Consider the following 17,525-nt stretch of genomic DNA (forward strand, 5'->3'; position numbering starts at 1 on the left):
CCTCACCTCGACTCCCCCCAACACACACAAAACTTAAACAGCACTTGCACTTGACCCCTTCCCCCCTTCTAGCTCTGACTTTACTGATATCTACGACATTGAGGAAAAATGTACTTTCTATGCCTGTGATATGTGGTTGTCCCACCTACCTATCTTAAGATGAATACACTAACTGCTAAATTACTATAATGTAAATGTAGTAATCATGGCTGAAGGGGTCCTGACCTCCAGGTGGCCCCCATTGATTTTGTTAGTCACTGTCACTCAAATATCATATTAACATGGCAAAAGTAATTGCAAAATGTGTAGAATTGCAGTTTTAAAACTGCAACAACAAAAAGTTCCGTAAAGCAAACGTATTTGTCTACCTTTTTTTAAAATTATGCTAAAAGATCCCTTTTTATGAATAACATTACATACATGTTTTGTTTTTGTTCTCCAAATAGCATTTAAGATTTTTTAAATTGTATCGAAATGCAGTAAATGAGTATCAACTTTCTTAAAATGTGCATTACAATCATTCCCACACGTGAGCGTGCGTAACCAGAACCAACTGAACCCACGTTCAACATCGCCGCCCTCTCTACAGCCAAGCGCGTTCACGCTTTCTCTCAAACCTTCAGAATAGCGCGGCGGGGAGTAGAGAGACTGCAGAACACCACAATCCGTAACAAAAAAACGCGGAGGGGGAACAAGAAAGAACATATAAACGGTTTATTGGAGCATTTTTAAACGTTTCTTTCCATTAAAGTTGGTGTTTGGTATTCTGAGAATGACGAGAACGTGATTTTTTCCGTCCTGGACATGTTTCTGTTGGGAGTTTGTGAAATATGTTTTCGAGTGCATTGTGGATAGGCTGAATGTTTAGTGTGGCATCGTAAGAAAATTCATTTGATTTATCACAGTGTTTTACATTGAAATGTAATTGTTGTCTATCAGAGCGGCATAGGAAATTGTATAGAGAAACTCTGAACAACCAGAAACTCTGGGTAGTTACGCAAAATACAATGGTATGTCGCTCTATACTGAGTGTCAGAACTGATTGTCTCAGCTGTTCAAAGTCATTTTTTCCGGAGACAACGGTTTTGGACAGCAAGCTTGCATGATAGGTTCAACATTGCAATTTGGTAGGCTTTAATACACAAGCAAAGAAGATATTGGGGCATTATTATTCCCAATAGCCCATCTGTGATTTAAAACGTTTAGCCTACAATCTGGATTATGAGTTGAGTTCTAACACCTTCTGGACATGCAAAATCAACTTCGAGAATGAAGAAAAGGAAATTGTTTTCCCGGTAGTTCACATTGGTCTGTTTATTCAGAAGGTAATTTACACATTACATCGTGTTCATTTAGTGTCGTCAACTTCTGAATGTTATGGTCAGAAACTCACGTCACTTGTTCAAAAGACCGAGCTGGACATGTTCTGACTGCTCCGCTGGACATAGCCTACTTGAACAGAGCTGAACATATTGTGAGCTGGAGCCAATTATATCAACTTAATCGGAAAACTAAAGTAGAACACTATTTTACCATAATTGTAAAGTTATCAGTTTCCTTAATACATGGGAAAATAATACAACTAATCCCATTTTAATTGAGATTTGGATTTTAACACTGGTGGAAGGATTGCTTCGGTTGCGCACTGGAAGCGGCTGAATTTTGCCCACGGAGGCGGCTGTCGAATTTGAGTGTGGAACGCACCCCCCAAGCCGACATGGAAGAGTGGCGGCAATGCGGGCGATGGTTGATAGACTGCAAGGTTTTGCCCCCAAACCACCGGGTCGTGTGGCCTTCTGCGGCCGTGTTCGACTTGGCACAGGCGCTACGAGACGGAGTGCTCTTGTGCCAAATGTTGCACAACCTCTCACCGGGGTCTGTGGACCTAAAGGAGATCAACTTCAGACCCCAAATGTCACAGGTATGTCAAGATGTCTTTCAAGGGCCTATTTGTTGTCAATTACCCACAGCAGTTATGTCAGTGTCATTACACTGATATTCATGGTGAATGGTTAATCTGCTCTCCATGCGAGTGTTTTTTGAAACATTCTTTACATGCATAAATAGTTATTTTGAGTGCAATCAGCACAGTGTTCACATTCAATAATCATGCAACAGTTACACAGTCCACAACAGTACAGTAGGAAGAAGTACTGTACAGTTTGTCGCCAACCTGTACTTTCTTGGGGCCCAATGGGTGTCACTGTTGAGCACTTGTGATAATTCCAGATATTCTCCACAACACACAGGGGCCATACCATTGTATTGCATGTTTAAAGTGTTTCCAGATTTCTATGACATATGACCTATAATTACTTACCATATAAGTGAAATTGATTGCCTTCCCAAAAATGGCAATTAAATATGTTGAAAAGCAGCTTATCTGTGTTGGAATGGTGTGGGCGTACCCCAACAACAATGTGTGGGCGTATACCGGTCATTATCCAAATTCATGTGAGCAGACCGCTGATTGGCCAGCTCATCCTCTGAGGAAATGGCAAGCATTTTTGTTTTGTTTAAGGTGTGTTTTTTAAAGTGTTTTTTTTTCTTCTCCAATTTATGCTTTGGCCACAAATACGAGTATAGGACAAGTCAACAACATTATTTGGGTATGAGTTAACACTATGAACTTTTAAAAGTGAGATTTTCACTAGACAGTTACTTTAATTGAATTAAATAATTCTAACTTAAGCTACATTTAGAAACATTGAGTAATTGCCATGTGAGTGAGAGGTGTGTCTGCAGTGCAGAAAAAGCTTTTTGTAGTTCAGTGGAACATTTACTAAGGCTTGGGTAGCACAGGGTCTAGGTAGACCGTGGTAATACTGAAGAGGGCATGTGGTCAGTCAGACCAAACGATTTGGTTTTCCTTTATTCTGTGACTCAGGTGCAAAGTGGAAGAGACTGGTTGGAGAGTGTTGAAGCGGAAGACTTTGTTGGTTTGATGTTGAGGGAAATTTAGGGAATATGGCTTTGTATCAACACAGTTGAATCGGTGGAAAAGCCTAATTTAAGTCACTTTTGGAATGTGGCTTGCTGCCAAAGTGCTGCTTAGTTGGCGAACTGAAGGGGAGCACTAACCTCAGCATATAAAGTGACTTTATCATAACATGAATCCTCCTCACTTCCAGGTGATAATATGTCTGTGTGTGGTGTGCCTCACATCCTCAGAGATGGTGTCACCCCACATTGTCATCACAGCTCATCCCGGTCACCCATTCCAAAATGAAGAAGTGCTTAACCATGGCCATATGAGGATTACACAACTTGCTCAGTGGATGGAAAGTGGGTCTATTTTGATTGTGATTAAAAAGACTTCTGAACAACTGGTTATGGTGAGAGATCAGTAAGATGGCCACAGTATATGGATGATGGGTTCATACAGGTTTCTTCCTGTCCAACTCCCTTTCATGTGCAATGCTCACACTTGAAAAACATTTTTAAGAGCGTTTATGTCCACTTGTTCTCTTTTTGGTCTTGGCTCCTTCTGTGCTGTGTGCACCTTCCCATTTACACCAGAGATCTGTATATAATGATGAGATGCTCATATCTCTGCGTGTCGTTGTCCAAAGGTGGAAAGGCAGGTGACAAGCTTAGGTCCAGAATAAGCCCATAGAAACTCATTGGGCTCATTTTGGACAGTTTTTGGCGAGAGTGAAACCTCTGGCTTCACCTCTTCCTCTCTTTTTACACACACCAAGCTTCTCCCCTTGCCACTCACAACAACAGCGATGAGAGAACACTTCTTCTACTCCATTTCAACTGCTATTAGCATTTGAGGTTTGGTCCAACAGAATTGGTCATATTAACACCGAAACAGATTGAGAAATGATTTTACTGTAATAAGAGGAGAAGTTAATCTTTCTAAGGATACCCTTTTTATGTCTCAACTCCTCAAATTGTGCGCAGAGCAGACTACTAAATGGGAGTATTTATTTTACCTTTATTTAACTAGGCAAGTCAGTTAAGAACAAATTCTTATTTTCAATGACGGCCTAGGAACAGTGGGTTAACTGCCTGTTCAGGGGCAGAACGACAGATTTGTACCTTGTCAGCTCGGGGGTTTGAATTTGCAACCTTCCGGTTACTAGTCCAACGCTCTAACCACTAGGCCACCCTGCCGCCCCAATGAACATTGATTCTAGAAAATGAATGCTCAGTTTGTCGCGTGGCATTGCGGTACCACCTACCGCTAACAGCGTTTTTAGCAATTAGTGAATGTTCATTATACATGGTCCTGGTTGAATTTGGAACAAATCGGGGATATTCATAGACCGACTTGAAACCCAGATCAGTGATTATTGCAAAAAAAAGCAGGTTAAACTATTTCAATAAAATAATGACATTTTGTGGAAGGCATATATGTATCAATTGGTATCAAGGGACCTAACGTGTGCCAGGAAAACATTCCCCACACCATTAAATCACCCCACCAGCCTGTACCGTTGACACCAGGCAGGATGGGACAATGGACTCATGCTGCTTACACCAAATCCTGACTCTGCAATCAGCATGACCACTATAGCTGCTGCTTCTTGCTTTTAGCTGATAGGAGTGGAACCCGATGTGGTCTTCTGCTGCAGTAGCCAATCTGTGATAAGGATCAACGAGTTGTGCGTTACGAGATGCTGTTGTACTGCTCCGTTATTTGTCTGTTTGCGGCCTGCCTGTTAGCTCGCACCATTCTTTCCATTCTCCTTTGACCTCTGCCTGCTTTATATAGCAAGCCACTACCACACGACTCACTGTCTGTAGGAGCGATCCATTTTCGTGACTGAGCTGGTCTACCTAATACACTGTCCGGTGAGTGTATATCGTGAATAGCCTATGTTTGAATAAATTTAGTTATGCACCTGCTGTCTCTAACTCTGAATGATCGGCTATGAAAAGCCAACTGACATTTACTCCTGAGGTGCTGACCTGTTGCACCCTCTACAATCACTGTGATTATTATTATCTGACCCTGCAGGTAATCTATGAACGTTTGAACATCTTGGCCATGTTCTGTTATAATCTCCACTCGGAACAGCCAGAAGAGGACTGGCCACCATGCAGAGCCTGGTTCCTCTACGTTTCTTCCTAGGTTCTGGCCTTTCTTGGGTGCTTTTCCTAACCACCGTGCTTCTACACCTGCATTGCTTGCTGTTTGGGGTTTTAGGCTGGGTTTCTGTACAGCGCTTTGACATCGTCTGATGTAAAAAGGGCTTTATAAATACATTTGATTGATATGATTTTTAGGTCATATCACTAAGCCCTATTCTGTAGCTCGTGGGCTACGTGTGACACTTCGATATGCCCACCAATCCCGTGCCACAGCCCCAATGTGAGGCTGCAGTGAGAGTGGGTGGGAGAGGGGCTCCTCTGTGACAAATTGGGTTAAACAAAATCCTGGCAGCAGAACAGGGGGTAGTTATTTATCACATGGAAAAGGTCAGTGTGTGTTCTCTGTGCTTTAATGCAAAGGACATAAAAATTCACCACCTCACTGCCAAATGAATGGGAAGTGAGGGAGGCCATTACACGTTTGGCTCTTTATGAAAGCTGTATCACTCAACAGCTCCAAGTGCTACCTGATTCTGTCTCAGAACATCACTTACAAATCATCTTTGATCACCATATCCTAAAGACCTATTTTCTGTTATGATGATGATAATGTAGAAAAAGTGAAGTGATGTCAGCGGTGGTAGTGTGTATACTTCTTATTATCCCCTCATAACAAAATAAGGGCTGGATGGAAAATTGTGACACTTGTGGAAGATGTCACGATGAACATTTGTGCCAAATGTATATAATAAGAGTTCTTCATTGCCTATTTATAATGTTTGCTAAACCCACAGCCATTGTACTCGTATTATCAGTCTCGCCTTATAACACATACGTAACCCTCTTTATTTACCATTGTCCAGTTGTAATGAATGCTGTTTGGGATTTAACCATTCAATGCTCTTCTGCCTTCTTTGTGCACTCATGATTTATACCAGTTTCACTCAAGGAATATAAATTCTTGTGTTTTCACTGACCTTGGTGTGAATCTCAACAGATGAGGCTGCCTTCTTAGAATACTTGTTGTTTTAAGCTAGGCCTAGTCTAATATATTCCTAACACACACTCAAGGTAAACATGTAAAATACCTCATGAGCATTGTGTGTTTGGTGGTGGAGCTGAGATCATTTTCTGAATATCTCGCCATTAGGCTCTGTATGAAAGAGAGAGACAGAGGTGTGCTATCTGATGCCTTCTGTGTATTGTTCTTCCAATGTTTTATTTTTCCTTTTTTCTCTGGTAGTGAGGTAGCTTCAAATGCCTTTAGGATGACTGTGTTTGTACTGTACCTGTTTAGACTGCTTTACTGCTCACCTAGCCCTGGGGCTGTGTCTCTGCTCCTCTCAGAGCAGTGAGGGTGTCTCTCGACACTCCACTGGGCTTTAGAGAACACACTGAGGCTGACGCTTCCACTCACACAAATGGAGCTTATTTCTCTCTGTTTATATACAGTGATGGATGGTGTAAACACCTGTATTCTTTGTCCAGTCTTTAGTTTTTATGTTAGATAAATATCCCTTTTCTGTATCTACTGCTGTTTACACTGGATTTTTCATGGTGGATACAGGATATTTATATATCTTTGCTAGGTAGGGCTGTCAATCACTCATGTTCTATTACATGTATTGCCTCTTGAGTTCTCTATATACAAACAACATATACAAACAAAAGTATGTTTCCTCCAAAGCTTTGTCGCTGCAGGCTTTGAAATCCCTGCTTTGGAATCCCTGCCCTGCTAGAGCTGCCCCAGGCAACATTAATCGCTGTTATTGTGAAGTGGCTCAGCCATAAAGTGGAAGGCCACACAAGCTCACAGAACGGGACTGCCGAGTGATGTAGCGCGTAAAAATTGTCTGTCCATGGTTGCAACACTCACTAGCGAATTCCAAACTGCTTCTGGAAGCAAGGTCTGCACAAGAACTGTTCGTCGGGAGCTTCATGAAATGGGTTTCCATGGCTGACAAGCCGCACACAAGCCTAAGATCACCACGGAACAATGCCAAGCATTGGCTGGAGTGGTGTAGAGCTCGCTGCCGTGGAAACGCTACCCTGTCGCCCACAATGGAATACTATGAATGGCCATCCGTCTGGTAGGCCCACCGTTTGTAAAACAGGCTGCTGCATTGGCTTTATTAGTCCTGATTCCTATGACTATTCAATTTGGTTATTTAAGCTCTGAATATCAGCTTCTAACTTCATCAGGAGTTATCGTGATCCTATTTGCAATTTGTTTCCACAGCGGGAAATCCAGAAGTATTTTCTTTTTCACTCTGATCAGCTTGTCAAAAATGTATGGATACAAACTTGAAACCACTGATCATGACAATGGGGTGAAACACCTGGACAACAGTTGTGATTGTCCGTTTGACTTTGACCTGTCCTGTTTTTAAGGATGTGTTTGTTCACCTAACAGTGCATTTTTTATTCGATTGAGTGCCATTTAGGTTTGGCTATTTGATCAGAGAAACCTTCAAGATGTAAAAAGTGTCCATCTCATTACATTGTCATACATTTTATCTCCTGCCTGTAGGCTACAGAAAAGTCCACATACTCTTTCTACCTCATCCTTTACGTGATTTATGTCAAATGATTTTATTGACGGAAGGATGGTGGAGCGCGGAAGCGATGTGTCTCTCCAACAGCACCCTGGAGAGGCGTGCTGGAGATGGACAAGCAAAATATGTTGCGCCCCTGCATTTGACAAAATGGGCACTGCTTATCACAGAGCGCTATCAGTGCTCACGTAAATAGTCCATATGCCACTGTTTTATGTGTTGTTGTTGGAGGTGCGTCTTGGTCAGTTTATCTCAGAAATGCAGACCTCGTAAATCTGCCGCCATAGGCATCTGCCGGCTGTTTTTTGAAATTGGCTGGCCATGTTTTGGAATTGTTGTGATGGCTGAAATCAAAGGTAAGGATGTGAACTGAAACATGACATGGAGAATCCCAGCCCACCTACCAATTCCAACTTCAGGGCAGCTTAATTTCTGCTTCCATTGGGACCACTCTGGTGTGGGGGATTGTCGTTAACCCTCATTATCTCTGGGGTAATTTCATCTGTTCATTTAGTCTGACCCCTTGGCAGCCGGATGTAGGTAATACCACTAATGGAGCTCGTTATGAACACGTCCTGGGTCACACAGCTGTGATTCTGCCAGCAAAAATGTATGGGATTGAAAAAGAGGGAATAGGGGTAGGCTTTATTCTGAGATTATGATTTTCTGTTTTTCATCAACGCACAACTCAGGACAAAAACACCCATGTTGGAAGAGTTCATTCGCTAGACCGGACATCTGATCCTCAGTCAGTTATTGTGCACAATGCTGAAATCCTTCATTGAGGCTGCTGGTGCTAGAACATTTCATCAGTTCCTTCATTCTTCTCTGCACAGTCCTGAGGGACCACTATGGTGGTAGTCTACAATATGAGCTCACTGGAAATGTGGGGAACTCCACAGAACAGCGCAAGGGAGTCAGTGACAAGGAGGGAGGGGAAAAAGCAGGTGATGTCATGTAAAGCATCCGTACTGTGTTTCTGTTACTTGAATAAAGAGCATGTCATTCTGAAGACAGAGCTTTTCTCCATGTTGTCAATGGATACACCCTGACCAAGCCCAAGGCTCCTAGAGAACCAACTCTGGACACAGAGAAAGCCTCCATACTATGTTTCTGCTTCTTGGATAAAGAACATGTCATTCACAAAGCGTCCAGAGTCCAAGGTCAAATGAGACTGGTATGATATGGAGAAAGCTGATGCATTGTGTGGCTGCAGAGGACCATCCGACCCTTATCACTAGTGACATGAGAACCTACTAAACCAGAGAGCGAGATGAGGGAGACAGAAGCATGTTTATGGGGAGCTTTATTGATTCTAAAAATGCTCCTGCAGGGTGCTTGTTGTGGGTTATTAGCATGGACATGCTGGGGAATGAAGCCTTACTTTTTTTCAGAGCATGCTCTTTTGGGCACCAGAGAAGAAGAGAAAGAAGGGTACAGCGTTGTCTGTAAGGAGCGACAAAACAGATGCATGCAGCGCCCTGACATACAAGTTAATCTCAGACCACCCTCTCCTGAAAGTTATTTTCCTGATCACATGTCTAAGACTGACTGACAGCATCAAGTTTTTATTGTTGTCAACTCTGTTTAGCCATTGTTGGTAGGGTATTGTTGTCAATAGGAGAGTGGTAGTGGTGGTAGACGGATTCTGGCTGCATCCTGCGGTGGTGGAGGAATCTGATGAGGATCTGGATAGTGCTGCAGGGGGAGGAACAGAAGTTCCCTATCTCATTCTAAATGCCTCCTCTTCTCCCAGCTCCACTACAGCTACAGCAGACCCTCGCTGGGGAAGAGATAAGCCGCTTCATATTTTCTCTCTATGCCCAAGGAAAAATATGTTATTCACTCTCTGTGACACACTGCCTCGTGGTGACTTACTATAGACTCTATAGACATCTCTGGGATGCAGGGCCCATGGCTTTCTCACACTTACATAACATCGCCAACAACAGCGTCAATACCCCTTTACTGACCTGTATTGATCCTATCACATAATTGGCTGTGGAATAGGAAGGGCACAGAGATAGGGTTACCACATTAGACACAATTCCGTAAAAGGCCAGTCAGTGGGTATTGATCTGCTGCACAGCTGACTCTCTTGTTAATCATGCAAACAAAGCGGAACAGCATGCTGTGCACACCGCAGAGTGGAAGGGAGGGATCATTTCCCCTCCCTCTATCTTACTTCTACGTGTATGCCGCCAGCCCACCAATGGATTTGTGGTTATCCTTCTTGAAATGGTCTCAAAATAAACAATTTCCTTTTTCAATATGATCCAAGCATGTGGTAAAACTAGTCAATATTGTACTAGCCTACTGTTCCATGATATAATACAGGTGTTCCCACACTTGTTCACTGGTTGGCAACCCTTCCAGCATTGGGGAACATCACCTGTGTAATAACACTTACTGTCTTTATTGTTTATTTTATACTAAATAGCCAGACTGTAGAGAATTCTGTAGCTCTGCCTGTGTCTGTTGCCCCTCACCACAGTGCTAGTGTTGATTATGGAAATGGTTTATGATTTCCTCTGTCCATTCCACGTGTATCTGTCATCTTTCTGACAACTAGGCAAATCCCCCAAAGGCCATGTTCCGGGGTCGGAACAGGCAGATGCAAAGCATCATTCTGGAGGGTACAGAGCAAACACTGGCCTTGCTATCCCACTGGAGGCTACAGGAAGCCTGCTGCTGGAGATACTTTGAATAAAGTTGTGCAGGGTTAGTGAAGAGATCAGCTCATTTGACTGTTTTCTGATAGCTGACAAGTCATTTTAATATAGCTAATCCACCTCTTGAATGATACATGAAGCATAGCTGTTACTTGGCACTGCAGGACTTTGTCAATTTACCAAGATGATGAGGAAGGTAGTCTGAATTCTGTGTATGTTCAAATCTCCAGTGGGTTATTCCAATCCTCTGTTATGGAGGTGTAATCTGTTGAGATGGCTATCCAATGAAATGGACAATCATCTCACTTTCGTTGTGGTTTAGTTGCAGTTTGCTCACTATTTATCAGTCTTTCTTTGTGAGGACCAGAGGAGGAACATTTCTCCTCAGTGAATTAAATAAAAATAGTGAAACAACTTTTTAAAATCATTTTTATGTAAAACTATACTAAATATGTTCACGTCACCAAATAATTGATTAAAACCTGTTAAGGATCATGCGCATTTTCGCAGCTTTTTGTTAAAAATCGCGCAACATTTCAGCACCCTGCTACTCATGCCAGGAATATAGTATATGCATATGATTAGTATGTGTGGATAGAAAACACTCAGACGTTTCTAAAACTGGTTAAATCACGGCTGTGACTATAACAGAACGTGCGTTTCATCGAAAAGTGCAGGAAAATCTGATCACTGAAAATGGGAAAATATATCCATGCGCCACTTCAACCCATTGTTAAACGTGACCCACATTAAATGGGGCCGAGGTTGCAATACCTACAGCTTCCACACGATGTCAACAGTCTTGTCATTTGTCTCTGATTTGTTTCTTGGTCAAACGGACACAAGGCAGGGAATTTCTTCCGGTCTCCGACCGGATGTTTTGGTTGAGAAATATTTGGACATGATATCTGGCCGTGGAGCTATTGAATATACATCGCCCCGTGATCATTTTCATAGATTATTAACGTTTACTAATACCTAAAGTTGCATTACATAAGTATTTCGAAGTGTTTTGTGAAAGTTTATCGTCGACTTTTTTCATTTAAAAAAATGACGTTGCGTTATCAAACTCAGTTTTTTCCTTGATTACACAGTCTTCATAGATCGATATCTAGGCTATATATGGACCGATTTAATCGAAAAAAAAAGACCCAATAGTGATGTTTATGGGACATCTAGGAGTGCCAAGAAAGAAGCTCGTCAAAGGTAATGAATGTTTTATATTTTATTTCTGCGTTTTGGGTAGCACCGGCTACCGCAAAATCTGTCGTGTTAGGTGACGTTGCAGTATTTTGAGGGTGCATGCTATCAGATAATAGCTTCTCATGCTTTCGCCGAAAAGCATTTTACAAATCTGACTTGGTGGATAGATTCACAACGAGTGTAGCTTTAATTCACTACCTTGAATGTGTCTTTTAATGAAAGTTTGAGTTTTATCAAAAACTATAGGTGGCGCTCTGAATTTCCGCTGTTGGTGATCCTGCATGGGAACTATATTCTGCGCATCCTTAAGAAGGGTGCATGCAATGAAGGTCTACAGCAGCCTCAACAGCACTCTGTAGGGTATCACCATGGTGTAGCCGGAGGACAGTTGGTTTCCATCCTTCTCTGGGTACATTGACTTCAATACAAAACCTAGGAGGCTTGTGGTTCTCACCCCCTTCCATAGACTTACACAGTAATTATGACAACTTCCAGAGGATGTTCTCCAACCTATCAGAAGCTTATAGCATGAACTGACATGTTGTCCACCCAATCAAAGGATCAGAAAATGAATCTAGTACTGAAAGCATAAGCTACAGCTATCTAGCACTGCAGTGTATAAAATGTGGTGAGTAGTTCACTCGAAGAGAAAGACAATTCAACAGTTTTGAACAAATTAATTTCTTAAAAAATCAAGGAAAAGCAAGAAAGCTAGCCGTATTTTGTAATCATCTTTTAGCTAGCTAATGCAGCTAGCTACTTTAGTCTACTTAGCATCCCTCTCTATTTGAGCTGGGTGTTTGTGAGCTAGCTGGCTATGGCTATCCAACACTGAAACTCTTCCAAGTCGAGGAAGTTTGACTAATTTATTGCCACCGGGGCCTGCCAGTGTAACTGCTAAACTGCTTGCTAACTATACATTTCACTGCATGATTGTAGCGGGTTCACTAGAGCATTAGTTCTAGTAGCTTTGTTTAATATGATATCTAATATGATGACAATGATGTAGGCTGTGTGTAGCTATTAGTGGTTATGATATGAATGTTTAACTTGGAAAGGTTTTTTCTTGATTTGTTGTGCACTGAAGTCCACAAGCAAAGGGAAAAGGTGAGAGGAAGAGAGTATGTAGACGTGAGAAGGAATTATACAATGATCAACGGGATTAGGTTGTTTGTATGTGGCTGCTATTAAACTGAAAATGGAAAATGCAAGTATCATGTAGTAGCCTAAATCTATCGATGTTACATTGAACTGGGTGAATGAGATATGAATGACAGTCATCCAACATGCTGTAATAGAAATAAGGCCAAGCTCATAATTTTTTTTTTTTATCGTCCTCCCTCATCTTAAATGGCACCGACCGCCACTGGTGTGGACTCATAACTAATGGGTGAGAAAAGGAAGGAATCCTTTCTCTCAGACAGTATTGACTAAAGCCTTGTTTTCTGTTACAAAGACAGGTTTTTCTGTCCATCCTTGATTGATGGTATCTGTAAATCCAATTTCTCAGGAGTGGGCCCAGGCAAAAATAACAACAGGTAATCCCATTTCCCATTTACAAATGTGGAGAAAAAGTTAAATCTGCCACCAGTTTGGCGTTAGCATAATGAAAGAGCGAGAATGGGTAGGGGGGAGAGCTAAACAATTTAGAATGCATGCTGAAAGTGCCTGCCTGGGAAAAAAACATAAGGGAGAGGTGGCGAGAGGCTGATTGAGAGGAAGCTTTTAGTGTCTTTCTCCTGTGAAATCATGCACGTCCCTCTGTCTGACATTCAGAGCTCATCTGGCCCTCCACAAGCACTTACCCTCCATTAGCAGACAAAGATTTACCTTAACCACACCAGCCCCGTTCCCCAACTTAGATTTACCGACACCATATTGGCCCCTTAGGATGACAATGTTTCTACCCAAAATGCCAATGCTGTACTGAATGCTGAGATTCCCTTTAACTATGAGCAGTCTTGCCACTTAACAACACAGATTGACAGAGATTTACCTACAGTGCATTACTTGTGTGATGCAACCATTAGCAATGTCTACTGAGGTCTGGGAATTTGTTGAGGAAGTGTTGTAATACCATAGATATTAACTCGGTCGACCTATAAACATCTTGACATTCCTATGCTTTTCATTTGAAAGCAGTAACCCTTAGCCAAGTCTGTTTTGGTTGTTGGCTTCGTCTTGTCTGTCATATTCTGATCACAGCCCCTCTCTGTGGTGTTTTTTTCTGGTGTTTTCCTCAGTTAGGTTTTTTTCCCTTTCATTCGCTAAAGAGGTCCGTTGCTTCCCACTTCCTGCTCAGCCCGAGTACTGAGTGAGAGTTGTGTAATCCCCTCCCCCTCCTCTGCTCTGAGCCAGACAACAAGAAACATCTGGACAGAGAATAGAGAGTTCAGAACACACCCATCCCCACCTTCAAGGAGCTCAACAATGCACCGGTTCAACTATGCGCTGCTTGTAATGTGGACACCCCCTGCCTCTCCAGCCAAACCCTCTGTACACTGCATTCTTAGCGTGACATTGCTAGTTCTGTTCAAACGTGTGTTAGTTTAGTCAGTGTTTTCTGAGTTTGCTTGTGAAAAAAGTGTGTATATAGAGTTGAGAAACAACTGTGAGGCAGGCTGTGGGGCAGGCTATTATTTTGTTTCTGAGATTTGCATCAGGGAAAATGTATTGTTGTTGACTCTGAACAGATTGTTTTTTGGCAGGCAGGCAATCCTGCTTTTGGATTGTAGACTCAGTGACAAGTGAGTTTTAACAACAACAACAGAGTTTTGACAGTATTTACCTACCCATTTTCATTCACATGGTGGATATGTGCAATTAGTTCAGTGTACTCCTGTTCCGGTGTCTCCCATAAAGCAGTTAGTCACTGGGTGGATGTCATCATGTCCAGTGCCATTTCCTGCAGTCAGATGTTATTAATATTGTTAATAATTTCATAACTAATGAACATTATTTAAAAAACCCCCGAAAATCTGGTGTTTCTATGTCAAGCGGTTTTGTTATATTTCTTCTGTGATGTATATAAAGTGTAATATTGGTATGCAAACTCTAAATTGAATACATTTCATCTCTATTTCTGACATGGTACAGGTGTCTTCTTTTTAAAATTCCATAACCATGTGTGTGAGGTGTATACTTTTGTTTCAAAGTAGATTTGTTTAAGACTACCAAGAGTCACTCTGTGTGCCCACTGCAGTAAAAGGCTAATCCAACCACCAACACAGCCATGCGCTGCCAAGGACCATAGCAGTAGGAGGATCTGTTCAACAGAAACAAAAGCTTTTGCCAGTTTAGAAAGAAGCAAGACTCCACAGTGCTGCTGTTGAGAAGGAGCAATGAGTTTCAGAGAAGAGGTCCAATACTGTTGTTACGTAATGCTTTTCTACAACAGTGAGCATAACACACATGGGTGTGCAGGTGCACCAGCACCAAAATTAGAACCATGTGAAACTGAGAGGGGTACAGTACTTCTGCTTTGACAATATTTTTCATACGGATTCACTCAGCCTTGTCTCTTTCCGTCCATGCAGAAATATGTTCCCCCCTTTCTGAGCTCAAGGTGCACATTTTCTTGGGGCAGGTGCTCATTGCCAGACTGTTATGAAGTACTAAGAAAGTGTAGTTGAGTGCAGCAGAACCTCTTCCACCTAGCAGTCATACTGTATTATTGAATGGGTTCTGTTATCTGCAAGAAAGTGGTCTTTAGGGATGTGGTTAGACTCAGTTCTGTACATTGTGTAGGGAGAACAAAGGCGTTTTAGTTCATGCATTTACTGTACATCTGCCCCAGGACAGTAGAATGGAACAGAAGAGTCCCTCTCTACATTTTCTTTTTTCTCCCATAGTCAGGTACTCAGTGAAAAATTGGGCAGTATCCATTATTTTCCCCCAGAAAGATTTTCTTCTTAAGATGATTTATTTCCTTTACTCAGCATTCTGCTGTCCTCCAAGTTAATTTAATATTTTGTCTTCTGTTTTAGCTCACTAGTTTTCCCTGTAAACCTGTATGTCTGTAGAGAGAGGACTATAGCCTATGTAGAGGATTAAACGTAGCAGAACGTGTTTTTCCACTGGTGGACTAATGGGAGGCTTGTCCCTTAAATAAACCACAATTATTTCACAAGGTCAGACGAAAGTGTGTGTAGGGGTTGGTGGTTGACCACTGGTGAACTTTGTGATGTTCATATGCTCACATCTTAATTCGCACTCACCTTTTGTTGGATTTGTGTGTGTTCATGACTGTCCGTGTTAGAGACTGAGTGTCCAGCCTCCAGCCTCACCACTGCTCTCTTCCTCCTCAATCCTGCAGCCCCTCTTCTTCTTTATTGGGTGACCTTGAGTGTGGACTTTACTGTGGGAGTCTGGGATAGCGCTTACCCTGACCACCACCTTCAGACGGCCTCCTGAGATCAACTGCGTGGTCTGAACACATTCATCTTCCCACCATGCACTTCATCTCTCTCGCCGACCTCACCAAGACCCTCAACCTCCACAGCAATACATAGAGAAAGAGGGAGGGAGAGAAGAGGAGAGAGGTGAAAAGCACGAGTGAAATGGTGTTTCTTGGAATAGATATTGTAAGATGGAGAAAGATGGAAGGGGTTGTGAGAGTGAATGGGAGTGTGCACAAAGCATATTGAAGCTTTGCACACAAAAGAGTGTGTAGGTGTCAGATAAAAGAAGAGTGTTTGTGGAGTGGGCTGTGTGTTTGTGAGGTAGAAAGAAGTCGATCATACGAGAGGGAGAAAGCGGTAGAAGAAAGACTGATTGTGCGAGAGGCATCATTAATGGTGCTCTATTATCGGATGCTTTTGGCTCATCACATATTATCTCTGGCACAAATGAACAGTTGACATGTTCTAATATGTCACATTTGTTGCACAGTAGGGCATCCGATACAAATCAAATCAAATAAATGTTATTAGTCACATGCGCCGAATATAACAGGTGTAGACCTTAGAGTGAAATGCTTACTTACAAGCCCCTAACCAACAATGCAGTTTTAAAAAATACAGATAAGAATAAGAGATAAAAGTAACAAGTAATTAAAGAGCAGCAGTGAAATAACAATAGCACGACTATATACACGGGGGTACCGATACAGAGTCAATGTGTGGGGACACAGGGGTTATTTGAAGTAGTATGTACATGTAGGTAGAGTTATTAAAGATGACAACAGAGAGTATTAGTGGTGTAAAGAGGGGAGGCACTGCAAATTGTCAGGGTAGCCATTACACTAGATGTTCAGGAGTGTGCCGGTCGGAGGCCGAGCAGTTGCCATACCAGGCAGTGATGCAACCAGTCAAGATGCTCTCGATGGTGCAGCTGTATAACCTTTTGAGGATCTGAGAACCCATGCCAAATCTTTTCAGTCTCCTGAGGGGGAATAGGTTTTGTCGTGCCCTCTTCACGACTGTCTTTGTGTGCTCAGAGCATGTTAGCTTGTTGGTGATGTGGACACTCCCTCAACCAGCCACACTGCAGCCCGGTCGATGAGAATGGGGGCGTGATCGGTCCTCTTTTTCCTGTAGCCCACAATCATCTCCTTTGTCTTGATCATGTTGAGGGAGAGGTTGTTGTCCTGGCACCACACGGTCAGGTCTTTGACCTCCACCCTATAGGCTGTCTCGTCATTGTCGGTGATCAGGCCTACCACTGTTGTGTCATCGGTATATTTAATGATGGTGTTGGAATCGTGCCTGGCCATGCAGTCATGAGTGAACAAGGAGTACAGGAGTGGACTGAGCATGCACCCCTGAGGGGCCCCTGTGTTGGGTCTAAGGTTTCTGGGATAATGGTGTTGATGTGAGTCATGACCAGCTTTATTAAAGCATTTCATGGTTACAGACGTGAGTGCCACGGGTCTGCAGTCATTTAGGCACATTACCCTAGTGTTCTTGGGCACAGGGACTATGGCGGTCTGCTTAGAACATGTCGGTATTACAGATTACGGACAGGGAGAGGTTGAAAATGCCAGTGAAGACACTTGCCAGTTGATCAGCTCATGCTCACAGTACATGTCCTGGTATTCCATCTGGCCCATTGT

The 17,525-nt window shown here is 42.5% G+C and overlaps 1 protein-coding gene across 11 annotated transcripts in view; it reads left to right on the plus strand.

Annotated features, from left to right (window-relative positions):
* Positions 1 to 613: 613 nt before the first annotated feature.
* Positions 614 to 17,525, plus strand: part of LOC115123646 (guanine nucleotide exchange factor VAV2) — a 266,031-nt gene continuing 249,119 nt past the window's right edge. For 10 of the 11 annotated variants that reach the window (XM_029653021.2, XM_065017498.1, XM_065017504.1 and 7 more), the window contains exon 1: positions 615 to 1,921. In XM_029653021.2, the coding sequence (XP_029508881.1) occupies positions 1,718 to 1,921 (204 nt within the window). In that variant the 5' untranslated portion in view covers positions 615 to 1,717. Of the gene's footprint in view, positions 1,922 to 17,525 lie in introns of all 11 variants that reach the window. The other variant, XM_065017503.1, reaches the window with a different exon arrangement.

Source organism: Oncorhynchus nerka, linkage group LG4 (assembly GCF_034236695.1).
Source record: "Oncorhynchus nerka isolate Pitt River linkage group LG4, Oner_Uvic_2.0, whole genome shotgun sequence".
Lineage (NCBI taxonomy): Eukaryota > Metazoa > Chordata > Actinopteri > Salmoniformes > Salmonidae > Oncorhynchus > Oncorhynchus nerka.